The 25402-nt window shown below is 51.4% G+C and overlaps 2 protein-coding genes across 31 annotated transcripts; one reads left to right on the top strand and one right to left on the bottom strand.

Moving 5' to 3' along the window:
* Positions 1–85: 85 nt before the first annotated feature.
* PGLYRP4 (peptidoglycan recognition protein 4) lies at positions 86–18644 on the bottom strand. Of its 29 annotated transcripts, none has more exons than XM_085020860.1 (11): positions 18323–18644; positions 17902–18035; positions 17686–17796; positions 17266–17361; positions 15122–15229; positions 14211–14409; positions 12432–12550; positions 10632–10784; positions 8706–8904; positions 5371–5489; positions 86–3584 (listed from the first exon to the last, which is right to left on the bottom strand). In XM_085020860.1, the coding sequence occupies exons 4-11, from the start codon at positions 17312–17314 to the stop codon at positions 3406–3408; spliced, it is 1125 nt and encodes a 374-aa protein (XP_084876986.1). In that variant the 5' UTR covers positions 17315–17361; positions 17686–17796; positions 17902–18035; positions 18323–18644; the 3' UTR covers positions 86–3405.
* A 3951-nt stretch (positions 18645–22595) lies between these two features.
* On the top strand, positions 22596–25402 carry S100A9 (S100 calcium binding protein A9). 2 transcript variants are annotated; one of them, NM_001177906.1, is given in 3 exon segments: positions 22596–22682; positions 23067–23231; positions 25004–25402. In NM_001177906.1, coding segments are annotated over 2 exon segments (435 nt in total). In that variant the 5' UTR covers positions 22596–22682; positions 23067–23081; the 3' UTR covers positions 25289–25402.

The raw sequence follows: 25402 nt of genomic DNA, 5'->3' as shown, positions 1-25402 counted from the left end.
GGGTTCCCACCCTCAAGGAACTCAGAGCCAGAGGATGGAGGCTAGACCAGCACACCACCAACCACCCCACAAAGCAGAGGTTGACTGCTTGGAAACATTTTATTGGGCAGGCATATTATTTTTAGTTTCATGTTTCAATTAAATTAGTCACTATTATTTTAAAATCTGGAGATTTCAAGTAAAATATTGAGATATATAGGTGTCCTAGTCAGCTCAGGCTGCCAAAACAAAATATCCTAGATTGAGCAGCTTAAACAACAGAAATTTGTTTTCTCACAGTCATGGAGGCTAGATGTCCAAGATCAAGATGTCAGCATGATCAGTTTAGGTGAGAACTCTTACTGGCTTGGAATCAGCTGCCTTCTCACTGTGTTCTTACAGAGTTGGGGCAGGGGGTTCCTCAGATGTCTTTTCTTATAAGGACCCTAATCTCATGATGAGGACCCCCCCTCATGACCCCACCTAGCACTCATTACCTTCCAAAGGTTCCCATCTCCAAATACCATCCATCACATTGGGGGGTTAAGGCTTCAACAAATGGATTTTCAGGAGGACACAATTCAATCTATAGCAACTGGAATAGGAGATCTGGCCCACAATCCGGAAGTTGAGAACAAATTATTCATTGATTCATGCAACAAATACTGAGCTCCCAGGATGGCCCAGGGCTCCTGACACCACTATGGGAACTAGGGATACATTAGGAGAAAAAAATGTCACCTGTGTCTGTCTTCATGAAGTTTATGGCCAAGTGGGGAAGAGAGATGGAAGCAACCACATAGAAACAGGCAACGTTTGTTGAAGGTGATGAAGGTGCTGTGGAGGAAACGAGCAGGGCGCTGAGCAAGTTGTTGAGTCAGTGATGTTGGAATTGAGATATAAATGATGAATAGATGTTTTCTAAAGAGTAAAGGGGAAGAGTGAGCGATGTGAAAAGACCCCGAGGTTCATGGCTCTATGACCCTTAGAGCCCAGACCACCTCCCTCCAACCTTCACATCTGGATACCTCCTCTGGAGGAAGGAAGGAGCTTGGGTGAATCTTATGTCAGTTCCCTGGGAGGTTCTCTGCCTCTCCTCATCCCACATATGAACCTGAGCCCTTTACCTATAGGAAAGTAAGAGGTCCACCTTTTCCTGGAATACCCTAAAGAAATTTTGATATTTGACTCTTTATCTCATCATGGTTGCAGTGTTCTAAGTTCTTATTTGCCGTGTAAGTTCTCATCCCTTCGCAACTGCCCAAGGCCAAGGTCTTTCAGTATCATCTTCACTTGGCAACATAGGAATCTGGGAGAATTAACACATAAATTTGGCCTCACTGGCACCAAGATCTCAACCAAACTTCCCCAATATTTCTGCAGATAGCACACTCTGAACTGGGGAGTTCTGAGCTGTGGTGTAGGTCACAGACGCAGCTCGGATTTGGCATTGCTGTGGCTATGGCACAGGCAGCAGCTACAGCTCCGATTAGACCCCTAGCCTAGGAACCTCCATACGCAGGTGTGGCCCCAAAAAGCAAAATAAATAAATAAATTTAATAAGGTCAGATCCATTGCAATTATTTATTATCAGTGCCGAAGTGTCCCATTGGATCGATGTTAGATGTCGGACTTCTCCCACTAGAAAGGCTCCCAAGAACTTTTAACCCAACTGAGAAATATTTGATAGCATTTTAAATATGTTATTCCATTTTTTCCTACCCTAAAATGTTGTCCAAAAGTTTGATGATATTTTTCTCTCTCATATTAGTCACTTGTTTTTGGTTTTTTAACTGAATGCCCAAAGGAAATATTTTCTTTACAATCAATTAGTTTAATATACCTTGGAATTCATCATTTTCAGTCATTTTTTTTTTCAGGTACAAAGCATACCCTTTAAAAGTAAAGTTTTAAAACTTTTTTTCCAGGAAGATTTTGTAGAAACGTAGTTTTTAGTATTTGTCCTATTCTCTTACTTTAGTTTTCTTCTTTAAGGACTTCAATCATACATACCTTATAACTTCTTTGCTTACCTACTATAATGCTCTCTTTCTAATTCTTTTACTCTCACTTGTTCTTTTTGATTTTTAAATTTTTCCTTCATGTGATCTTCTTTTTCTTCTAAGGCTTTATCTGTTACCTGTATTCACTTTTACCTTCCTTCTTTTAAAAGGTCATTTGTGAAAGTTATTATGCTTTTTTTTTTTAGGGCCACACCTGCAGCATATGGGGGTTCCCAGGTTAGGAGTCTAATTGGAGCTATGGCAGCTGGCCTACACCACAGCTCACAGCAACGCTAGATCCTTAACCCACTGAGTGAGGCCAGGGATCCAACCCACATCCTCATGGATACTGGTTGGCTTCATTACCTCTGAGCCCCAATGGGAACTTCCAGTTATTTCTTATTCTCTCATGAGTTCTATTACCTGATTTCTCATTTTTTCACTTCCAGTTAACTGTTCTTTCATATCTTATATCTTTTTTGATATTTTTTAGCTCAGACTGAGATGTTAGTTTATAGTTTTCATCTATGAGCATTTCTTTATGTTAGCGAGCACTGGGCAGCCTATGTGAACGTGGCCTGGGCCTGCCTGGAGGAACCATCCCTCAGAAAGCTCTGGGAGGATGGGGACACGGGACCCTAGAGACACAACAACCACTACAGACAAGCCACCAGAACCAGCTCTGAGCCTCAGACTGGGAGGGAACAGAACAGAGAGAATGCTGGCAGGATGGGGGACTGTCCAAGTCCAGCGAGCCGTCCCCAAAGAGGAGATGGGGAGCAGATTGGAAAGAGGGGCAGGGGCCTGGTCCCCTCGTTCATTTATTCATCCATTTCTCCAACAGACATCTGCAGCACCTGCTAGATTCCAGACACGGCTGAACAACTGAGGACACAGACATGAATGAAACTGGACAACCTCACAATCCAGTGGAGAGCTCAGCCGTGTCTCAACACAATTTCCACCTGAAATAAGGGCTGCATCCAAACAGGGACAAGGCAGTGTGAGCAGAGGGGAGGGGCTGGGACACGGACCTGGGTCACATGGGAGACTGGGGACCGCCAGGCAGACAGCAGGGGAAGGCACACCAGGGAGGGCAGCACAAAGGGATGGAGAAGTCAAACAGGGCCAGCCCGTCATCGTCTGCCCTGGCTGAGGAGCTGGGTGCCAGGGGAGAGCAAGGCGAGGAGGGGGACGTCTGGGCCCAGACTCAGAGGGCTGGGAATGCCCCGCTCTGCTCTGGGGTCTGGGGGATGCTGGGGGATGCTGGCAGGAGAGGATGATTCTAGCCCAAGACAGAGGGACAGGACGGAGCTGGCAGGGAGGGGATACAGGTGTTGAGCCCAGATGGAGGGTAAGGAAGGGGAGTCCCCGCAGCCAGGCTTGGGGGGAGGGGGTGGTCTCAGAAGAAGCAGGGGCTCCCTCAGTGTCTGAAATGAGGCCAAGTCTTAATGATGTTGTACAAAGCCCACCCAGGAGATGGATCATTGGCCACATCACTGTGCCCCACCAGCAGGTAGTTGGGATCCAGGTACCCCCTGACCACGGAGCACTGGATCAGGTTCTGAGCTGCCTCCAGCGCTGCAGCATTGGGTGGAGTATCTGCAAAACACAGCAGACCCATCAGTGATAGGATTCCAGAGCACTTCTTCCAGGGCAGGACACACTCCTGGATCCCCCAACCCACTCTCACCACCAAACTAATATCCTCCACCCTATGACAGACAGAAAACCAAGTAAAGGCTTCAGATTCCTCAGCACTGAAGTTCTTCCTGAACCAGAAGAGCAGAGCCTGAGATAAAATATACAGTCGTTCTGGAGATGTACAAAGCCTTTATCCACTGCAGAAGTTTAGCCTGGGCGGAGTTCCCGTGGTGGCGCAGTGGAAACGAATCCGACTAGGAGCCATGAGGTTGTGGCTTCAGTCCCTGGCCTCGCTCAGTGGGTCAAGGATCTGATGTTGCCTTGAGCTGTGGTGTAGGTCACAGATGCGGCTCAGATTCCAAGTTGCTGTGGCTGTGGTGTAGGCCAGCAGCTGTAGCTCTGATTCCACCCCTAGCCTGGGAACCTCCACATGCCACCAGTGTGGCCCTAAAAAAAAAACTTAGCCTGGGGCAAATCTAGCCCCCCCCCCCAAGGGACATTTGCCAATTTGGGGAGAGGTTTGTTTTTGTTTTTTTGGTTTTTTTTTTTTTTTTTGTCTTTTTAGGGCCACACCCTTGGCATACGGAAGTTCCCAGGCTACGGGTTGAATCAGAGCTGCAGCTGCCGGCCTACACCACAGCCAGGCAATGCCAGATCCAAGCCTTGTCTGAGACCTACACCACAGCTCATGGCAACGCTGTATCCCCAACCCACCGAGCAAGACCAGAGATTGAACCCACATCCTCATGGATACTAGTCAGGTTCATTACCACCAAGCCACAATGGGAACTCCTCAGGAGACATTTCTGGAGGTCACAGTCGGGTGGTCACCAGATACACACAGGCATCTGGTGTGTAGAGAGCAAGGATGCTGCTAAACACCCCCACAGTGCTCAGGACAGCCCCACAAGGACGAGTTATCTGATCCGAAATGTAATAATGCTGAGGTTGAGTAACCATGTGTTTGTCACGTTGTGTTTCCTTTGCTTTCATGTGCCTGGCCCCATCTCCAGGCACATTCCTGGGTCATCGGTTACCCCATCCAATGCCCATTTTAGTACCAGCCCCAGTGACACAGCCTCCTTTTCCCAGAGGTTCAGCAAAAGGCCCCCCGAGTTTCAACAAATTCTAGTCAAGAGCCCTGAGGGACAGTTCTCAGTGTGTACTCTGGATGCAGAGACAGGGCTCATGCGTGCCTTGGCAAATAAGGCAAGTGTCCCCACATTGTTGTCGTGGTCAAGACTTATCCAAAAATGTGCACCAAGATCTTTTCTCCTGGATTTCATGCAGGTTAAGAATCTGGCACGGTCTCTGCAGGGGCTTGGGTCACTGCTGAGGTGCAGGTTCGATCCCTGGCCCGATACAGAAGGTTAAGGATCTGGCATTGCTGCAGCTGTGGCGTAGGTCACCACTGCAGCTAGGATTCAAACCCTGGCCAAGGGACTTCCATATGCTGCAGGTACAGCCAAAAAAAAAAAAAAAAAAAGATTTTTTTGTCCTGTCTTACATGTGCCTTGGATGTCGGAAAAGACAGACACTTGTCTGAGTGTGAAGGAGGTAGATTTAGGTGGGATTCTGTCTGGGAGGCCCCCTCTGGTCATGCCGAGTTTAGTCCAACATCAGATGTGAAGCCAGGTAGAGCCAGCATGTGCAGCCACTTGAATCGGAGGCCATTGTCTTCCAGGTCAGACACCCTCCCTCAAGCACCACACAGTGCCCGCTGCTGCCCAAAGCATCCACCCACCTGAGAAGGTGCCCATGAAGGCGAGGCCCAGAGCGATGTCATTGTAGCCAGGGGTGTGGGAGCCTTGGACACTCCAGCCTACTCCTTCATAGATGACACCATCCTGGCCCACGAGGAAGCTAGAGGACAGGGGGAGAGATGGAAAGCAGCATGAAAGAGAGGCCCTCTGGGACTGTTCCACTCATTCATTCATTCATTCATGTCTACTCATCAGACAATGCATTAGCTATCAAGTTCTAAGCACTGAGTTAAAAAAAAATAAGGAGTTCCCGTTGTGGCACAGTGGCTAACGAATCCGACTAGGAACCATGAGGCTGCGGGTTCGGTCCCTGCCCTTGCTCAGTGGGTTAATGATCCGGCGTTGCCGTGAGCTGTGGTGTAGGTCACAGACGCGGCTCGGATACCGCGTTGCTGTGGCTGTGGTGTAGGCCAGGGGCTACAGCTCCAACTTGACCCCTAGCCTGGGAACCTCCATATGCCACAGGAGCGGCCCAAAGAAATAGCAAAAAGACAAAAAAAAAAAAAAAAAAAAAAAAGGTCCAGACTTTCTGTCATGGCTCAGCAGTAATGAACCCAACTAGAATCCATGGGGACACGGGTTTAATCCCTGGCCTTGCTCAGTGGATTCCAGATCCAGCGTTGCCCATCCCCCCAGAAACCTAACAAGAGTTGAAACACCTCCCCTTTGTACCCCTGGATCCTCTCTCATAATACGTCAAGTACTCTACTAGGATTCACTTGTTGAATTCCTTCCTCCTTCACTAGACTATTGGCTCCGGAAGACCAGAACCATATCTGAGCTACCTCTGAGGACGGCCGCAGCACACAGCCTAGACCATAGGCAATCCAGTGTGTTCTCAACAAATTAACTTGCAGCAGGGGGGTGTTTACTCCTGATTCCAGACCTTCTCAGGGTAAGCACATGGCACAGTCATGAAGTTATGGGATGAGGACACAATGAAAGGTCAAAAAGCCAGGGGACAGGTAAAATTTGTAGTCAATTTTCAGGTATCCACTTCAATTAAAGAGAGCAAGGCTGTGAATAATCTTGCGTGGAAGCACAATGGCAGATTCTGATAGACGATAGATGTTGGAGGAAAAGTTTTCTCCTGTCTTGAAAAGGATGCAACTAAAATGGGGGTAGGGGAGTTCCCGTTGTGGCACAGTGGTTAACGAATCCGACTAGGAACCACGAGGTTGCGGGTTCAATCCCTGGCCTTGCTCAGTGGGTTAAAGATCTGGCGTTGCCGTGAGCTGTGGTATAGGCCAGCAGCTACAGCTCCGATTAGACCCCTAGCCTGGGAACCTCCATATGCCGCGAGAGCGGCCCAATAAATGGCAAAAAGACAAAAAAATAAAAAAAAATAAATAAATAAAATAAAATGGGGGTAGGGAGTGGAGAGGCAGTCAGCCCAGCAGAACATACCAAGTAGTGGCAAATCCACCCAAGGCAGGGCCACTGCACACACTTGTGCTGGACTTGGGGACAGTAGAGACTAAAATCCGGCTCCACTAGGGCTCCTTTCTCAAAAATTTTATTTAGCATATAGTCAACCTACAAAGTTGTGTTAATTTCAGGTATATAGCAAAGTAAATTAGTCATATATATATGCATATATGTACATTGAAATATATATATACGCACTCTTTTTCATGTTCTTTTCCCATGTAAGTTACCACACAGTACCTAGTAGGTCCCCATCACCTGTCTGTTCTATACAGAGTAGCGTGGAAGACTGACTGCATGAAGATGTGATACATATGCATGATGGAATATTCCTCAACCATAAAAAAGAATGAAGTAATGCCATCTGCCGCAACCCAGATGGACCTAGAAATTATCATGCTAAGTGAAGTGAGTCAGAGAAAGATTAATATCATATGAGATCATTAATACGTGGAATCTCATAGAAAGGATACCATAGAACCTAAAAAAAGGAAAGGGACTCAAAGATTTCAAAATCAAACTTATGTTTACCAAAGGGGATGTGTTGGGGGCAGGGAGTGTAAGTCAGGAGGCCCCTTTGATGAATGTGTGCAAATATGCCATCTGGGCTACCCATGACCCATCCTAAGATTTAAAATTCTACGCAATTGTTTCTGACGGGAGGTTAGATGGCATCAAAGCCCAGACAGGTTCTCCGCGAGCTCTGAGGGCGGCCTTCGAGAAGTTCCTCCTCTTCCCTTAGGTCAGTGTGTTCTTTAGCAAAGACTCACAGCCCTTGGCTTTAGAGAAATCAAAAGGTATTGCTGGTCTCTCCTCACCTTCAGACAGGAAAGATATTCTCCCTAAGAAGACGCAGTGGGGAGAGTCTAACATGAGGGAGACAAGCTTCAGGTTGGGGCAGAACCCAGGGGCAGGGCCTGAGCCACCGAGGAGTGAGAGGTGAGGATGCGAAAAGGCACAGTCTTTAGATTGTCCTTTCCTAGATTAGCCTTTCTACAGGATTTACAATCTTCCCTGCATATGACATCCTCTAGGATCTTTTCATCATGTCAATATATGACCTTTAAAAAGACACACATACACACTACTGTACATAAAATAGATCACCAACAAGGACCTACTGTATAGCACAGGGAACTATACTCAATATTTTGTAGTAAACTGTAAGGGAAAATAATCTGAAAAAAGAACACATATATATATATGTACATATAACTTTATAATTATAATTTCTATAATATAGAATTATAATGTATATATAATTAATTATAATTTATCCAATTCTAATTTTACAATGTATATAATACATGTATTTTTTTATTTTGCTTTTTAGGGTCGCGCTCATGCCATATGGAAGTTCTCAGGCTAAGGGTTGAATTGGAGCTACAGCTGCCAACCTATGTCACAGCCACAGCAATGCAGGATCCGAGCCAACCACAGCTCACGGCAATGCCGGATCCTTAACCCACTGAGCGAGGCCAGGGATCAAACCCACAACCTCATGGATACTAGTCAGATTCGTTTCCGCTGCCCCACAACTGGAACTCCCTATAATATAATTTTTATATAATTGTAATATATATATATATATCTGAATCAATTTGCCGTACATCTGAAACTAACACATTGTTAATCAACTATACTTCAATTTAATAATTAATTTTTAAAACACACATCTTGGGAACATGTGTTCCCAAACATGTGACCACCCCTTAGCTACATCCTAAATAAGGCCCAAGTGGGGTTGGGAGAGGAAGCCACAAGAGAGAAGGAGCCCTTCTCCTAGGCCGGGCTCTCGGTGAATGCTGGTTCCCGTTCCCCTTCCTCTCACGAGCTCAGTGTCCACCCCCAAGGGAAGAGAAGCCCACATGTCCCCTGGTCCACTTACTTATATCCAACATCACACGAGTCCAATTTGTCCATGAAGAAGGACTGGATATCCTGGACCAGCACGCGGCACTCATCCGACCTGTTGCAGGTTCGCCCAGTGGTGTGGCTGATGATGACGTACTTAGCCCGCAGGCTCATCTTGGGGCAGTGGGTCCCCCTGGCCTCCCAAGAAGACCGCAGGACAATGAGGGGGCAAGCTGAGGAGGAGGGGGCAAAAGCATGGATGTGAGGGTTCCCTGTGCCTGCCCAGAGTCAACCAGCCACTGCTGGACCTCACCTCCACCCTCTGGGCATCGTGGCCTGACTGCAACTGTGGACCTCGGCAGAGCCCAGCAGCTCCGGAGGCCCACCTGGGAATGGGGTGTGTTTGCACCTGGGATTGGGCTCAGGAGGCAGGAGCCAAGAATCACAGGTTCTAGCCCCACAACAGAACCCAAAGGACAGTGGGAATGTTGATCCCGAAGGGACACGGATGCTTTATTCCAAAGGGCAAAGTGTACTTATTTATCTGCATGATCATGTGTGTGTGTGTGTGTGTGTGTGTGTGTGTGTGTGTGTACATGTGAAACAGGGTCTTTCTGGAGAAATCAGTTGAATTTTCATCTGAAAGCATGTCTTTAAGAGTCATTTGTAGTCAGAGTTCCTGTTGTGGCTCAGGGGGTTAAGAATCCAACTAGTATCCATGAGGATGAGGGTTCCATCCCTGGTCTCACTCAGTGGGTTAAGGATCCGGCATGGCCACAAGCTGTGGCATAGGTTAGAGATGCAGCTCGGATCTGGCGTTGCTGTGGCTGTGGATGGCAGCTGCAGTTCCAATTTGACCCCGAGCTCCAGGAACATTCATACGCTGTAGGTGCAGCCCTTAAAAAAAAAAGAATCACTTGTAGTCCACAAAACCCTCCGTCCACATAAGCAATTATTCATACTGACAGATGACACCAACCCAAAGGCGGAGATCAAATTTACTCCAAGCTCTAATACAACAGAGCCAATTTTCTTTAAAAATGTTATTACAGGGAGTTCCCATCATCAGAGGTTAACAAACCTGACCAGCACTCATGAGGACGCAGGTTCAATCCCTGGCCTTACTCAGTGGGTTAAGGATCTGGTGTTGCTGTGAGCTATGGTGTAGGTCACAAATAAGGCTAAGATCCTGTGTTGCTGTGGCTGTGGTGTAGGCCAGCGGCTGCAGCTCCGATTGGCCCCCTAGCCTGGAAACCTCCATATGCTGCGGGCGTGACCCTAAAAAGACAAAAAAAAATGTTATTACACCCAAGAAAAGGCTTAAAGTGCCTATTAACTATACTGGTTTTGACGTTGCTGCTGGTTAAAATCCGAAATCTGCCTTTTATCTACCTTTTATTATCTGAATTATAATTCAGTATAACCCTCTAAGTCAGTGTAAGTGGTGACGTCAGCACTTCACTATTAGTGCTGTTCAATTTTTTGTTTTCAGTAAGATGAGCTTTTGTGCTCTCCATGCTTCTTTTCCCCTCCATGGCACTTTTCATCATTTCATCATGTCACATACCCAATATTTTACCTGTTTGTTTGCATATTGTGTTTCTCCACCCTCTAGATTGAAACGTCACAAAAGCATTGCTTTTGTGTGTTTGCTTCCTCAGGAATATCCTCAGGGACTAGCAGGTGCTCGGTAAATAATTGTTGGATGATTGCAGAAATGATGAACAGACACTACCCCAGGCATGGGGCCCTGGCCCTATCATTCCAGGAATCTGAGGGACAAGCAGGTGCTCTGGAGGGTCCCTCTCAAGGTTTGCCAGCCCTAAAGCTTCAGAGCGCTGGGCGACCAGTTGCCTATCAGTGACAGCCTGATTGAAAAGGCCACTTTCAAGGGCATTGGGAAGTTAGTGGGGGTGAATCTGGAGGGAAGCCCTGTAGAACTGAAGGACGATTCAATTACCTTCCTTGTGACTTGCATTCTGCTGAGGGTTCAGGCAGCTCTCGCCTTTCACAAGAAGCGGCTGGACATACATGGCGGACAGGTGGCCCTTCCAGACAGCAGAGGAGATCAGGCCCTCCACGGCCAACAGGGCGGCAGGGCTGGGGCTGTGGCCTGGAAGAGAGTCACTCTTAGGAAGCTTCAGTCTGGCCCTCGTGTCAGGGGGAGCATGGAGAAGGGGCCAGATGTGCTGCCAGCCCCTCCCCAGCTGTCAAGGGGGAGGAAGGAGAACAGACTAACCCCAAGGGTCAGAAAGAGAGCCAAGGACCCGCCCAGACAGAGCTCTCGGTGGCCCAGGAAGACCTTTCCCAAGGACCCACCAGGGCTTCATTCCCCTCCATCCACTCTCTCCCTGTGGCAAGAGCCAAGCTCAGGAGTGCCTGGCTGGCTGTGTCTGGGTTCCCCATTGCCAGGGGCCCTTCCAGGCACGTGCCAGCCTCTTTACCTGCATCAAGTGCCTTCATGCTCACCGCAAGCCTCTGAGGCAGATGCTGTTATTAACCCCATTACTCACAAAGAGGAAATTGAGGCTGCAAGAAGTAACGAGCTCAAGGTCCCACAACTAGGCGTTCCCACTTTGGCACAGTGGGTTGAGGATCCAGTGTTGCCACAGCTGTGGTGTAGGTCGCAGGTTGGCCCCGCAACTTCCATATGCCATAGAAGCAGCCAAAAAAAAAAAAAAAAAAGATCCCACAGCTAACACATAATACAGTGACACCCAGGAGGCAAAGAGTGGTCACAAAATCCAGCCAAGCTGAACACCAAGTGTCCTCTGGCAGACATTCAGGCAACTGTCCTGGAGCTGGAGGTGGAAGAGGCAGGCTCGCGATCTGATTCTCCTCCTCACAAAAAAAAGTCACCTGGGTCACTTGCGTCTCTGAAACTCCGGCTGCACCTGTTATAGCAGTAATCATGAAACCTACCTGGACCATCTCAAAGGGTACTGGGAGGAGACAATGAGAAACTAGACATGCAGGGGCTTGGTTAAGTGTAAAGATGCAGAAATTCAGCAGCTCTGTGTTGGATGGCAGGTAAGACTAGAAGATAGTGGAAGGGACTTGGGGATTGGGACCTCAACGTGGCTTTTTAAAAAAAATTGCATAGACAGGAGTTCCCGTTGTGGCTCAGCGGTTAATGAACCCGACTAGGATCCATGAGGATGCGGGTTCGATCCCAGGCCTTGTAAGTGGGTTAAGGATCTGGCATTGCCCTGAGCTGTGGCATGCATTGCAAACGTGACTGGGATCCAGCATTGCTGTGGCTATGGTGTAGGCCAGCAGCTCCAGCTCTGATTCCACCCCTCGCCTGGGAAATTCCATACGCTGCGGGTACCGCCCTAAAAAAAAAGACCAAAAAAAAAAAAAATTTGCATAGACAATCTCAGAGTAAGAGAGGTGAAGGAGGAAGTAGGAACTAGGAAAGCCAGGTCTGGCGCTACAGGATTGGAGCTAGAGAGGAAGATGTACTAGTCACTGACGCAGAAGTGAGAGGTGAGCCGGGATCCTCCCAGGATGAGAGCGGGAGCAGAACCAGGCTGCGGAGAGAAGGATGGACGCCCCTCCCCTGAGGGGTGGCCAGAGGAAGGGGAGCCTCCGAGGAGGCTGGAAGGAAGACAGGGCAGGAGGAACAGGACCATTCACAGAGGTCGGGGAGAGGAGCTTCCAGGAGAGGGTGGATCCCCACGAGTATGAGGGTGAGGAGACCTTGGGAGACAAAGAACTCGCCAAGTCCATGGAGAAGGACAGCTGGGGTGACAATTACCCTCCTTGGTGCCAAAGAAGGCAAGGCCCAGGGAGACGTTGTTGTAGCCCTGGGTATGGACGCCCTGCACGGTCCAGCCGACACCTTCGTACACTCTGCCATCGTCCCCAACCAGGAAGCTGTGGGCAGGGAAATATGGGCTTAGAGGCTGGCCCTGGGCACATCCCTGCGACAGGAACCCTGACCCGGCCTCGGAAGGGAGAAGGGTCAAGCCGTGTTCATGAGAGGGAATTCACACAGACCCATCCCAGGGAGTGGATAGCCCAAGTCACATTTGCTCATCCTGAGAATTCAGACCAAGTCACTGCCTCATCCTTAGAATTCAGAAGGACCCGCTCCCACGCTCCCCACCCCCTATTCAGATGCCGGGTTTTGTATAAAAAGATGAAGGGGTCTTGGAGCCACCACGGAGGCTAACTCAGACCCAAGCACACAGTCTAAGACTCTTCTCAGCCTCCACGTGTCCTCAAACGTGGCTCTCCTCCCTCCTCCAAAATGCCGTCTGTCTGTGGGACCTCCAGGCGGGCTGTCCCTGGGATGTCTCGCTGCCAGGGTAACTTCTCATGGAGAATTCTCAGGAGGCAGCCCCTCAGTCAAGGACATGGGTGCAGGCAGTTGATGTGGGAAAAGACCCCGGAAGCCAGAGTGAGGGGGGAGGGGAGGGAGATAAAAGGAAGAAACTCGACAAAGTGTGATGAATGGAGCTGGCTTCGCAACGGCCACCTGGGGCTCAGCACCCGTCTCCCTGACATGGGAACTTTCAAGGAACCATGTACTTAGAAGTGCCCCTCAGAAGAGTGGGGGCTGAGGGAGTCATACACAGCTCCCGCCCACTCCACCCAAGGGGGTTCAGCATCCCAAAGCTGCGGGATGCAAGGCCCTTGGGGTGGGAAGCCAGCCCCATGCACAGGAACTGTCCACAACTAGCTGAAGCAGAATCGGGCTGAGGGACATGGTCCTGGGCACCAAGAGAGCCTGCTAGAGTGACCACCAGAGGAAGAGGGGGACGCCGGCCTCACCAAGGTGAAAGCCCTGATGTGGGCTGTAAGGGGATGGGCGACGCACAAGGGGACAGTTCTGAGCCAGTCTGGGCTCCAGCACTTTGCAGCAGTGTGACCTTGAAAAATTGAACAACCTCCCTGGCCTGTTCCCTCTCCTGTTAACAAGGAGATGGTGCTACCTGCCCCACCAACCTCACACATCATCCAGGGCGGGGAGGCACAAAGGCACCCACGTACCCGCTTACAGGGAAGTCATTCATAACCTGCCATGTGCTGTGTGAACCATTAGGAGGCAGATTGAAAACACAGACCACATGGAGTTCCCGTTGTGGCTCAGTGGGTAACGAACTTGACGAGCATCCATGAAGATGCAGGTTCAATTGGGTTAAGGATCCAGTGTTGCCGTGAGCTGTGGTGTAGGTTCAGATCTGGAGATACTATGGCTGTGGCACAGGTCAGCAGCTGCAGTTTCCATTCAACCCCTAGCCTGGGAACCTCCAAGTGCAGCAGTGAGGCCCTAAAAAGCAAAAAGAAAAAAAGCAGAAAAGAAAAAAAGAACACATAGGCCTCCCTTGACGTTCTTTGCTTCCTTCCTTTGGAAGACCACAGAGAACATTCCAAAGGAGTTGGAACTTTATTTGGTGGTTTTTCTTTGCATTTCATTCATTAGCAACCTGATACAACCACAACCCAGAAAATGAAGAAACAGAGATGAGAAGGGGTGAGGGAGGCGCCCCAAGGAGCCGCTTGGCCACATGCCTCCAGCCCAGCCTCTTACTTGTAGGCCACGTCGCACCAGCCATTGCGCACATGATGTGCCCGCAGCTCCCGCAGCCTCTGACTGCACCTGGTCTGGTTGTGACACTCCAGCCCAGGGACATGGTGCATGATGAGGTAGTCCACTGGCAGGGCCAGTGGGGCACAGCAACCAACAGTGTCCGCCCCCCACTCCTTGCGAGAGACCACGGTGGAGACGCCTGTGGGGGGAGCCCGAGAGTGTCACTTGGTATCCCCCACAACCATCGCCACATTGGCCACAGGTGCCACCCAGGCCGTGTCTGCCCCACGGTGGAGGAAGAGCCATAGGGGGAGGCAGGCACACCCTCCTCTTCTTACCCGTAACACCCCCCATTTCAGTACACTCACCCCAGTGCAGGGTCTGCACCTGCTCCCAGCAGCCTGGGTGCTTTGCTCCCATCCCAGGATGGCCCCCTCCGGCTGCAGCTCCTTCCCTGCTCTGCTCCAGGAAGCCTCTCGGTATCACCATTGGCCCCCGGGAAAGCCCCGGGGGCCCTTCTCGGCTCCACCCCAGCACCAAGGCACCAAGCTCGCTGACAGCCTTCTCTGTGACTGACTGCATCCTTCATCCTACTCCCAGCGCTCTCTGAGAGTCCACATCCCCTCCTCAACCTGGGGGCGCCTTCCAAGCAGGGCCTGGGCCCCCCCCTTCTACCTGGGGACTCCTGGAGGCAGGGCAGGAGTCTCCATCCTCAGGGGCTGGGGGACCCCTGAGAGCAGAGACTGTCTCTCCCTTTCCTGGGTTTCTGGCCCCTCCCAGCAGCACCCCCACTGCCCAAGGCCCAGGGCAACCCATGCAGCTGCGCCTCCCGTGTCTCCACCCCTCCATCCACAACCCAGCAGACACTACTGGTCCCAAAAGAAACCCAGGCAGCTCTTAAGCCTCCTCACCATCAAAACCCAGTCTGCCTTTATCAATGAGCTGGGAGATGTTGCCGAACAGGTCCTGAGGCCCCTCTGACTGGTGTTTAGCTTGTGTTTCATCCCAGGAGGAATTACCTGCAAAGGAACATTCCAGTGTGCACCGGTCCTCAGAGATCCCCGGTATCAGCCCTCCCAGGCCTCTCTCCACCAACATCTGCCTCCCCGGATCCCCGAACCCCACAAAGACCCCTCCCCACATCCCCGAGCCCCCCGCAGGAGACCCCTCCCCACATCCCCAAGCCCCCCGCAGGAGACCCCTCTGGGCTGACCAGGGGACCCCCTCCCACAGCAGCCCGTGGTGTGCTTTTCTCCAACCCCAGCTCCAGGAACCCCTCCCCACCCCCAGCCGCCAGGAAAGTAGCTAAATAGCCAAGGGTGGGGAGTTGCAAAAATTATCCTTTTCAGCATACAATTGGAAAAACATACACAACTGGCAAAGCAAAACAAAACAAAACAAAAAACCCTGGAACTGCATCCAGGCACTTCAACAGCACCAAGGCCTTTCTCATGTGAATTACACCTGACGGAAGCAACGGGGAAGCCAGTGTGGAGAAGGGACTAAAATTATCTACATGAACCAAGTCAATTCCTCTGAGATTAATTTGGGGGGCACTTGCGATGCCCATGCTCCTGTGCGAGGGGCCAAGGTGGCAGGCACAGTGTGTCAACCGATTTCCCAATCCCAAGGAATGTTCTCTTATGGACAAGCAGGAATCCCAGTCACGGGCTGACCCTGATGGGCCTAAGAGTTATATGAATAGAATCACGGCCCCCATTGCCTAAGTGCTAAGTCCTTCATGTACATGACCCACTGAATCCTCACAACAAGTTTAGGAGATCATAACTTTACTTCAATCTTCAGGTAGGAAAATTAAGTTTTCAAAAGTTTAATAACTGAACGTCCCGCTGTGGTGCAGTGGGTTAAGAATCCGACTGCAGGAGTTCCCGCCGTGGCACAGTGATTAACGAATCCGACTAGGAACCATGAAGTTGCGGACTCGATCCCAGGCCTTGCTTAGTGGGTTAAGGATCTAGCGTTGCTGTGAGCTATGGTGTAGGCAGAAGACACAGCTCGGATCCTGCATTGCTGTGGCTGTGGTGTAGGCTGGCAGCTACAGTTCTGTTTGGACCCTCTAGCCTGGGAACCTCCATATGCTGTGGGAGCGGCCCTGGAAAAGGCAAAAAGACAAAAAGACAAAAAAAAAAAAAAAAAAAAAGAATCCAACTGCAGCAGCTCGGATCACTGCTAAGGTGCTGGTTCAATCCCTGGCCTGGCACAGTGGGTTAAAGGATCCAGTATTGCCACAGGTGCAGCTCAGATTCACTCCCTGGCCCAGAAACTTCCATATGCTGAGGTTGCAACCATAAAAATAAAAATTATTATTTAAAATCATTGCTGGGGAGTTCCCATTGTGGCACAGCAGAAACAAATCTGACTAGTATCCTTGAGGATGCGGGTTCTATCCCTGGCCTCTCTCAGTGGGTCAGGGATCCTGAGTTGCTGTGAGCTGTGGTGTAGGTCACAGACACGGCTCGGATCCAGAGTTGCTGTGCCTGTAGAGTAAGCTGGCAGCTGTAGCTGCGATTCAACCCCTAGCCTGGGAACTTCCATATGCTGTGGATGCGGCTCTAAAAATTAAAATAAAATAAAGTAAAGTAAAGTAAAATAATTGCTGGAAGCAAGGCAAATCTTCCCACCCAAGTCTACAGACTCCAAGTTCTGTATCTACATGCAAGACTATCCTTACTCCCCGAAGGAGAGCAGGCATCTAAAGAATTCCTGTTATGGGAGTTCCCATCAAGGCTTAGTGGCAACGGACCTGACTAGTATCCATGAGGACACGGATTCCATCCCTGGCCTCGCTCAGTGGGTTAAGGATCCAGCACTGCCTCAAGCTGCACTGCAGTTCACAGATGCAGCTCGGATCTGGCATTGCTGTGGCTGTGGTGTAGGCTGGTGGCTACAGCTCCATTTCGACCCCTAGCCTGGGAACTTCCATATGCTACAGGTGCAGCCCTAAAAAGCAAAAAAAGAAGAAGAAGAATTCCTGTTGTGAAACTTTAGGATGATCCTTCTCGGTTACTCTCTGAGCCAATGAAGGAAAACTCACCCCAGACCCCAAGGCCCAGAGCAGGGAAGACAAGAAGCCACTGCAGCATCCTCACGTGGTCCCAGGACACAGACAGGGACAGTGTGGTCCTCGACCCTGGGAGAGATGCTGACAGTTAACCCGATCATCCTCAAGTGGGGCACCCACCCCAGCACACGGTCCCACCTGTCCTCCGAGGGCCAGGCCTCTCCAGGTCCCCAGCACAGGTCAGGTGCTCACTGGATGGGTAAACACCCTCATCCCGTTTCCCTGGAAAACTCGACTTCATTGAGTGCCTATCATGCGCAAGGCCTGTGTAAACCCTCACATATGCATTTAATCCTCACAACAGCTCTGCAATATAGTCACTAACCCCCATTCTTATAGAGGAGGGCTGGCTCTAAGACCCAGGGGTAGCAGAACCGAGAAATCCAAACTTACTTCATTGGGTCTAGTGCAGAGAATTCCTCCCCAGCTAAGAGGGCGAAGGGGTGGCCAGTTCTGGGGCAGAGGAAATCTGATCTTTACGCTCCATCCGGCGGACTCCGGTTCCTTTGAACGGAGAACGCTCTCAAGAAGAACCACACACACACACTGCAAAATACCTGTGGGTCCCTTGCTGTCCCAGCCCCACAGGTCAGGCTGCAGCCGGCTCACCCCTCATTGGCTGGCAGGGTCTCCCTTCCAGGCTCCGCCTCTGGCCCCGCCCTCCGCCTCCAGACGCGGCCTCCTCCGGCCTTCACCCTCCTCGCCACTAGAGGACACTGCGGCTGAGGAATGGAGCCTGGGCCCTGGCTTTCCAGAAAAGACAGAAAGACCAGGAGCCCTTAACCAAAGCGAGACAGGGAGGGCCAGGTTCTGGGGCTCAGAGCCGCTCTGTCCACAGCCCCCAGCACCCTGAGGAACTCGGTGAGACCAGACGGGTGCTGACAGCAGGGGAGCCGCCCTGTGAATAAGCCCAGGTGCCTCCTCACTGGGAAGGCTGCCCAAGGCTCCCTGAGTTCCCTCCTCCACCCCAGCCTCCCGGAAGCCCGGCCAACCCGGGGGTGCTTGTGGCACCTGGGGGTCGTGTCCTGACCTCTGGGAACTTCCTGCCCGTGGGGAGAGATCTGCTCCAGGAGCGTGAAGGCTGTGGATGGAGGTCACTCACCGACACCTCCCCACCCCGCCCCTTTCCTCGGCAGGGGCGGGCCGGGGCAGGGGAGTAGGAAAGTACGTCCCAGGAGGCAGCGTTCACTGCGTCCTCCTCTCTAGGACTTGCTCCCACCCTGCGGCCAGGCGGCCCATTCACTCACCACCCCCACCTCGGCATCAAACTCAGGAAGCCTCCCACAAACCGAGACTCTCCAGCTCCTCACCCACTCTCAGCACAGAGCCACAGCCGTCCGCTCACACGTTCTGCAGAGCCCTTGACTCTTACGAGGAAATTCCACATGACACTTTCCACCGGTGTGATAGGACACCTGCCTCCACGGGGACGGCAGGAGCTCCCACCTACCCGGGGGGTGGAGGGAGCAGCCTCCTGAGACTGCTGAACAAACCCCTCTGAGGGGATGCCCCCAAATCCAGACTGATTGCCTTTAGTGGAGCCACAGAGTCACTCTGAGGCCTGGGGTCTCCAGAAGAGCCCCCTCGAAGGGGATCCCTTGAATATGCCAGTTGCACCTGCTGTTCTCCTGTGTCATTCAGCAAGGCCCAAGCTGGGAAGAAGGGCCTTGGAGCCGGGGTCATGTGAAGGAGAGCTGGGGTGGTCCTGAGCTCGTCCTGGACCAGGGGTGCAAGGGGAGTGGCCCTGAAGAACTGTAGCCTGGGAACTAATACTGTAGGTTTCCCGAAACTGCTGACTGTTCTCCCAGAATTCTGCCATCTCCCAAGATCAGTGGTGATATTAATAAATGTGATGAGATTAGATTAGATTAGATTAGATTGTATATATGAAATGTGTCAGCATTTGGAAGATACGGAAAACTCAGTGAACAGGTATTTTCCAAAAGATATATATTTTTTTGCTTTTTAGGGCTGCACCTACGGTATATGAAAGTTCCCAGGCTAGGGGTCAAATCAGAGCTGCAGCTGCCGGCCTGTGCTACAGCTACAGCAACACTGCCTCTGAGCCACATTTGAGACCTACACCACAACTCACAGCAACTCCAGATTTTTAACCCACTAAGTGAGGCCGGGCATCAAACCTGCATCCTTATGGATGCTAGTCAGGTTTGTTTCTGCTGAGCCACAATGGCAACTCCCTAAAAGACCAATATATTAAGTTACAAAATCAAACAAGATCCATTCAAATTTCAATGTAAACTAATGGATTCTAATGTAACAAAGAATTAATTCATTGGTATGGTTTCAGTTTCAAGATTGAAACTAACCTTTATGAAACCTCCACTTGTTGAGTGGATGATATCTACAACAATATTTAAAGACTATTAATATATACCTCCCCTTTCCAACTAATCTGTATGAGGCTGGATTTTCCCTATACCTTCAAAACTTATGCATAGGTCTAGCTGTCTTCTTATGAGCCATACATTAAAGAGGTGTGCAGAAATGTAAAAAAAAAAATGATATCACTTTTCTCACTAGCCTTTGTTTTGGAAAACAATTATTTTTTACTTTTTAAAAAAGTGTTAACATGGAATGGGTTTACTTTTTTAAAAAGTGTTAACATAGAATACTCTTTTAGAGGAATTAATAAGTATTTTGAAACCTAAAACCTCTAATATTATAATTTAATATTAATAGGCATAACCCACATAAACAAAAACCCCTCCCCAAAACTCAATGATTTTTCCAAGTATAAGAGGATCTTAACCAAGAGGTTAAGCATCCAGACCCGAGGCATGCCACAGGCTGGCCTGAGGCAGATCGGCCACAAGGGGGCAGCAGCACTCTGATATCTCAGAGCCGCCTTCCACCCGTGGAATCTACCCGGACTCTATACCGCCTCCACTCCTCACTTCCTTTTTTTTTCTTCTCTGGTTTTCCTGTGCTGCACAACTTCTTAATTACAGGAAATGATCGTCTTCAAACCATAGGTTCCATCAAAACAAATCAGTCGTATATTATTCTGCAACAGTTTGTCAGATGTCTCTCAGATGCAGTTGCTCATCTAGGGATGGGCAAGCAGAACAGCGCTCTCACGGAGTTAACGATCTAGTGAGGGAGATGGACCGAAGGGCAGTCCTTAGAATGCCAACGTGGTGATGTAGGTGAAAGTCCTTTATTTTCTAGAAATGTCTGTACTTCAGAGGGATTCCTTTGGGCACCGGACGCCAACAGGGAGATGCTGAGATACTTGCCAGGAATTTCTGGAAGGATCTGGAACCTCAAGGACATACTAAGAACAAAAACCAGGTTCCACAAGAGATAGGAGAGGAGAAGGATTGGAAAAAAGAGAGCCAGGGAACCAAAAAGGGAGCACCAGATTTGCAGATTGGGAAGGTAAAATTTCCCAGAAATCCTAAGAATTATGAATGAAGCCAGTGAGAGGGAGTCAGGGGAGGGGTTCAGACCCAGGAAGCTACAGAAGGGGAAAGACAGAGACCCACTCTTGGTCCTGGCTGGGGGATGGAGCCCACCCATCCTCCTGGAGCTGGAGAGCCTCTGCCTGCTTCCTTGTTTGCTGTGTGTTTTTAATGCTGCTGAGGAAACCATGCCCCTTTCTCCCAATGGCAACCTCCAGAGCCACTGTCCAGAACCAGGAAAATTGCCCCGATCCATACCCTAGCAGGAGGCACTGCGTTTCCCCAAGGAGAAGACCCATATCCCACCTACCCCTCATCCCAACCCCTGGCCTTGCTTGGGGCTGGGGGCGGGGGGCACTGAGTGGGGGCTGGGTGCCTATTGATCAAGCCAGGAATAGCCTGCCCAGGTCAAGACCTCCAGGGCTCAGCGCTGGCTTTACCCAGGCCTGGGTTAGCTGGGACCTTGGGGCCCGCCATGGCTTTCGGACATGAAGGAATGCACTGCCGAAGCAGAATCCCCAAGTGCAGATGCCTTCTGATTCGAAGGTTTGTCCAGCTGCTCACTCTGCCGATGGCCGACCCTGTTCTCCTCCCTCGACCAATCAATTTTCATCCTGATCAACGTTATACGGTCACAGCCAGCGTTTCTGCAGAAAGTCACAGGGCCACAAACAGACCCACGTGTATTTCACACTCACTTGTTTATTCAGGCACTCCTGCATTTATTAATTCAACAAGTGTTCATTCACTACCTCCCAAGCCGGGCCCTTGCTCCATCCTAGGACGGCAGCGATGAGTCAGGCCACGGCCCTGAAGTGCCTCAGCGGAGCGGAGGAGACAGACCTGAAAGTCGAGATCTTCAGGCAAGAGCAGAGGTTATGGCCTTCAGCCTGCAGCTTCGTTCAGCACACACCATACTTCCTTGTTAATGTCTTTATTTTGCCTTTAAAATTAGTTGACAAATCTTATAAGCAGAGGTTTTCACATAAAAATTCAGATTTCCTGGACCTTCCAGAGGTCCATTCACACCCATTCTGCTTTTCCACGAGGCTACCTTCCCCTGGCTGAAGACCGGCTAATTCTTCAGGTTGGGGATGCTTCCATCGGCCACAGTCTTGCCCACTCCCTAAGATCCGCAACCCTGAGAGTGCATGTCGATTGCCACAAGTCACGCCACTGATGGCACTGTTGGTGCCCCCCAGCCACACAGCTTCTCTTGTTTTCTCCAAGACCCTTGTTCCTGCAAGCCTGGGTCTAAGATCCTTGCTCCAGAGGGAGACGCACCTTGACAGAGGCAGCAGAGGGCGCTGTGGATGCGCACAGGAGGCACCTGCCCGGATTGCCTACAGCCGCAGAGGTTTCCTAACAGGAGGGAGGGCAGGGGATGGTTGCAGGCTGCAGGCTGTGCTTCCTCCATTAGCCAAACAACGGAGGGCAGCCGCCCACCCACGCCCCCGCCCTCCTAAGAGCACTAGTCACAGGGATGGGCGGGAACAGGAAGGCTCAGCCATCCAGCGCCTCCTTCCCCCCCCTCCGCCCCCATGTGGGGCTGCCCCCAAGGGGAAGGCAGAGTGGGTCCGGCCCCCAGCCCCTGGCTAGCACAGGTGGGAAGGTGCAACCTCAACGTTGGCAGGGGGACAGAGGGGGCCTGGGGGAGAGCAGCTTGCAGATTTGTTCAGAGAGGGCAGGGGTGTGGGATGGAGGGGAAGTGGACTAAGCAACCAGCTTCCTCCCAAACCAGCTCCAGGCCAGGGCTGGGAATTTCACAAAAAGGCAAAAAGACTTATGTGAACATTTCCTGTCTTGGCCCAGCCCCCTTCCTGGCAGCGACAGCCCCACTGGGGGTTACCACATGGCTCACCTGTGAAGCAATCTTCCCGCGAGAGGGCTGAGTGTCTCAGCCAGAGCCCTATAAATGCTGGGCCCGCTCCTTGCTGTCCAACCCCTCTGTGTGGCTCCTGGGCTTGGGTAAGTGAGCCACCAGCTACCCTGCCTGCTGAACAAGAGCCTGCCTGCTGCCTCTCTGCTCCCTTCACCCATCTTGCTTTCACACACCCCGCCTCCTGGAAGCCCTCCTTGATTGACTGCCCACTCTAAAAACCTCCTTCCCACTTTCTTCGACTGCGTTCTGCTGCAGCCTCCTGTCCTCAAAGGCTCTGCTCTTTGGCATTCTCTAGACATCCTGTAAACCCTTCATTCCTCCCCTGGGTGGAGTAGAGTCGTCTCCCAGTTCAGTTGCAGCCCCTGCTTTCATTTTATTCTCTTTCCCCCTTCATTCCTGTGTGCAGTGATAGGAGGTGTCGGGGAAGCTCTCCTTCTGAACGTGCAAACCCTTGCTTCTCCATTGCTCAGACAGAGTGCAGGAAGATGGCGGACCAAATGTCGCAGATGGAATGCAGCATAGAAACCATTATCAACATCTTCCACCAGTACTCGGTGCGGCTGGGGAACCGGGACACCCTGAACCAGAAAGAATTCAAACAGCTGGTGAAAAAAGAGCTGCCAAACTTTCTCAAGGTAGGGCTGGACTCTTGGCGGGCCTGCCCCAGCCTGCCAGCCAGCGGGGCTAAGGATGGAAGATGGGGGCACCATCCGCAATGGTCCAGGAGACATTCTAGCACCTTCACCCCCGCCTCCAGAGGTAGCAGGCTCTGTGCTTGGGGCAGGGCTTGGAGCCCATCACTTGAGGTGGTTCATGTTAGGTGGTGCCAAGGGACTGAGTGTGTGCGGTGTACCAGGTTCTGTCCCAGGCAGGGCATGTAGGGTCCAACAAGGACCCACTGTCCTGATGGAAGAGACATACGGCAACGGGGTTGGGCAATCAAGGACACAGATAGATCCACTGCCCATAAGTGCCCAGAAGAAAATCACTGTGGGTGATGTGGGTGATGTGGGAGAGGGGGGAGAGGCGACTGGTTAGGTGGACAGGAAAGCCCCCTCTAAAGAGGTGACCTTTGAGCTGAGACCTGAATGTTGAGCTTGGAAGCAGCCCAGAAAGACCCTTGGCGGCAGGAGACTGCATGCCTCAGATGGACTCAGAGGAAAACACTCGAGGGGGTTTTTTTCATCCGAAGGCTCTCTGGTGGGAAACACATGAACAGCACGTGGGAATAGACCCAGCCTAGCGCCAGTGTGTGCAAAGCCTCAGCAACATGTTGGTTAATTTCCCTGATGATTAGGCAGCTCTAAGACAAGGGGGATTCACTCCCCCAGATCTTTTTGTTTGGTGACTATGGGGAAACAGAGGGCTGAACCAAGAAGGGTGGGACGTCTAGGTCTCTGTTCCATCGTCCCTGGGTGTCCCAGGGTAGGTGAGGCCCTCCCCGCTTGGTAAGGCCAAGAATCGCAGTGGCCAGAGTTATTGGGGATGCTGACACCTCCCCAAAGGTGCAGACCTTGGCAGGCAGGACTCTGGGTCAGGGTTAGACCAGAGAGGATTCAGCTGAGAGGTTGCACAGGCGAGATTTCCCTCGGGGTGGCTCCTCCCCCACCCTCCACCTCCAGAGCACAGGGATGATAGGCTGGGGGGGACACTGGGGCCCTGCCCGTGGGCTGCTCAGGAGCGAGGACTCCACTGGTGCGACAGCAATGGTGCAGAAAAGCAGAGCGCGTTGAAGTGGTGCAGGAAGGGTGTGGGAGGTAAGCCAGGCACAGCGGAGGTGCCCTGGCCAGTGGGGCCTGGATCCTTCACCTCCCCTCACGCCCCCCTGCACACTGACCACACCACCCGGCTCGCCCGTCCCTGCACAGATCCGAACCATCTCGTTTCCTGCCACGACATCCCCACCATGCAACAGTAACTTGGAGAGGGAGGGAGGAGGCGGGAAGAGGAGGGCGTGACAAGGACTGGCCTCTGGACAGATGGGAATTTGCTGGGCCACCCTTCTGCTTCCAAGCCTTGTCGATCAGCCCAAACGTACTCCCCTTTGTAAGACACTTTCCTCCAGTCTTCCTCAAGGAAGATACCAAGCCTCCCTGGTAACGTGGTTATAAGGACAAAATGAGGTGACATCTCTGTACCTACTATGGTGTGACCTCTGAGAAGTCACTCAGCCTTCTTTCCTCCTCTGGGGATTGGAGTGAATCACGGTGTCCGGGTTGAGTGTGGAAGGAGCGCGAATGTATCCAGCAGATGTTCAGCATCTGCTCCGTCACAGGCCTTTAGAGAATGTTCAGTTCTCCAGTTGAGGCTCCGAACCTGTGCCTTTGCCATTGGGTCACTTGCTGTGCTCCCCGCCCCCAGCCCTGGCCACACCCCACCCTGACTGCCCTGTCTCCTACACCCACAGAAGCAGAAGAGGGATGAGAAAGCCATAAACCACATCCTGGAAGACCTGGACACTAATGTGGACAAGCAGCTGAGCTTCGAGGAGTTCTCCATGCTGGTGGCCAAGCTGACGGTAGCTTCTCACGAGGAGATGCACAAGACCGCCCCCCCGGGAGACGGCCACCACCACGGGCCAGGCTTCGGGAGCAGCAGCTCAGGCCCATGTGCCGGCCAGGAGAGCCAGACCCCCGGGGGCCACGGCCACGGCCACAGCCATGGCGGTCACGGCCATGGCCACAGCCACTAATCAGGAGGCCAGGCCATGCACCCCTGTCCACCTTGGGCCACGAGGCTGCCGTGCCGCTTTGCCTTCGCTGCAGGGCAGGGGGCTGGGGGCGAAATAAAGTCTCCCTCTGAGCCA

Source organism: Sus scrofa, chromosome 4 (genome assembly GCF_054392235.1).
Source record: "Sus scrofa isolate SSC_HxYL_T2T_F1_AM1 chromosome 4, Sscrofa_HxYL_maternal_Yorkshire_Landrace_v2.0, whole genome shotgun sequence".
NCBI classification, from domain to species: Eukaryota; Metazoa; Chordata; class Mammalia; order Artiodactyla; family Suidae; genus Sus; species Sus scrofa.
The sequence above is the reverse complement of the archived record's forward strand: the minus strand, read 5'-3'. Positions and strand labels throughout refer to the sequence as shown.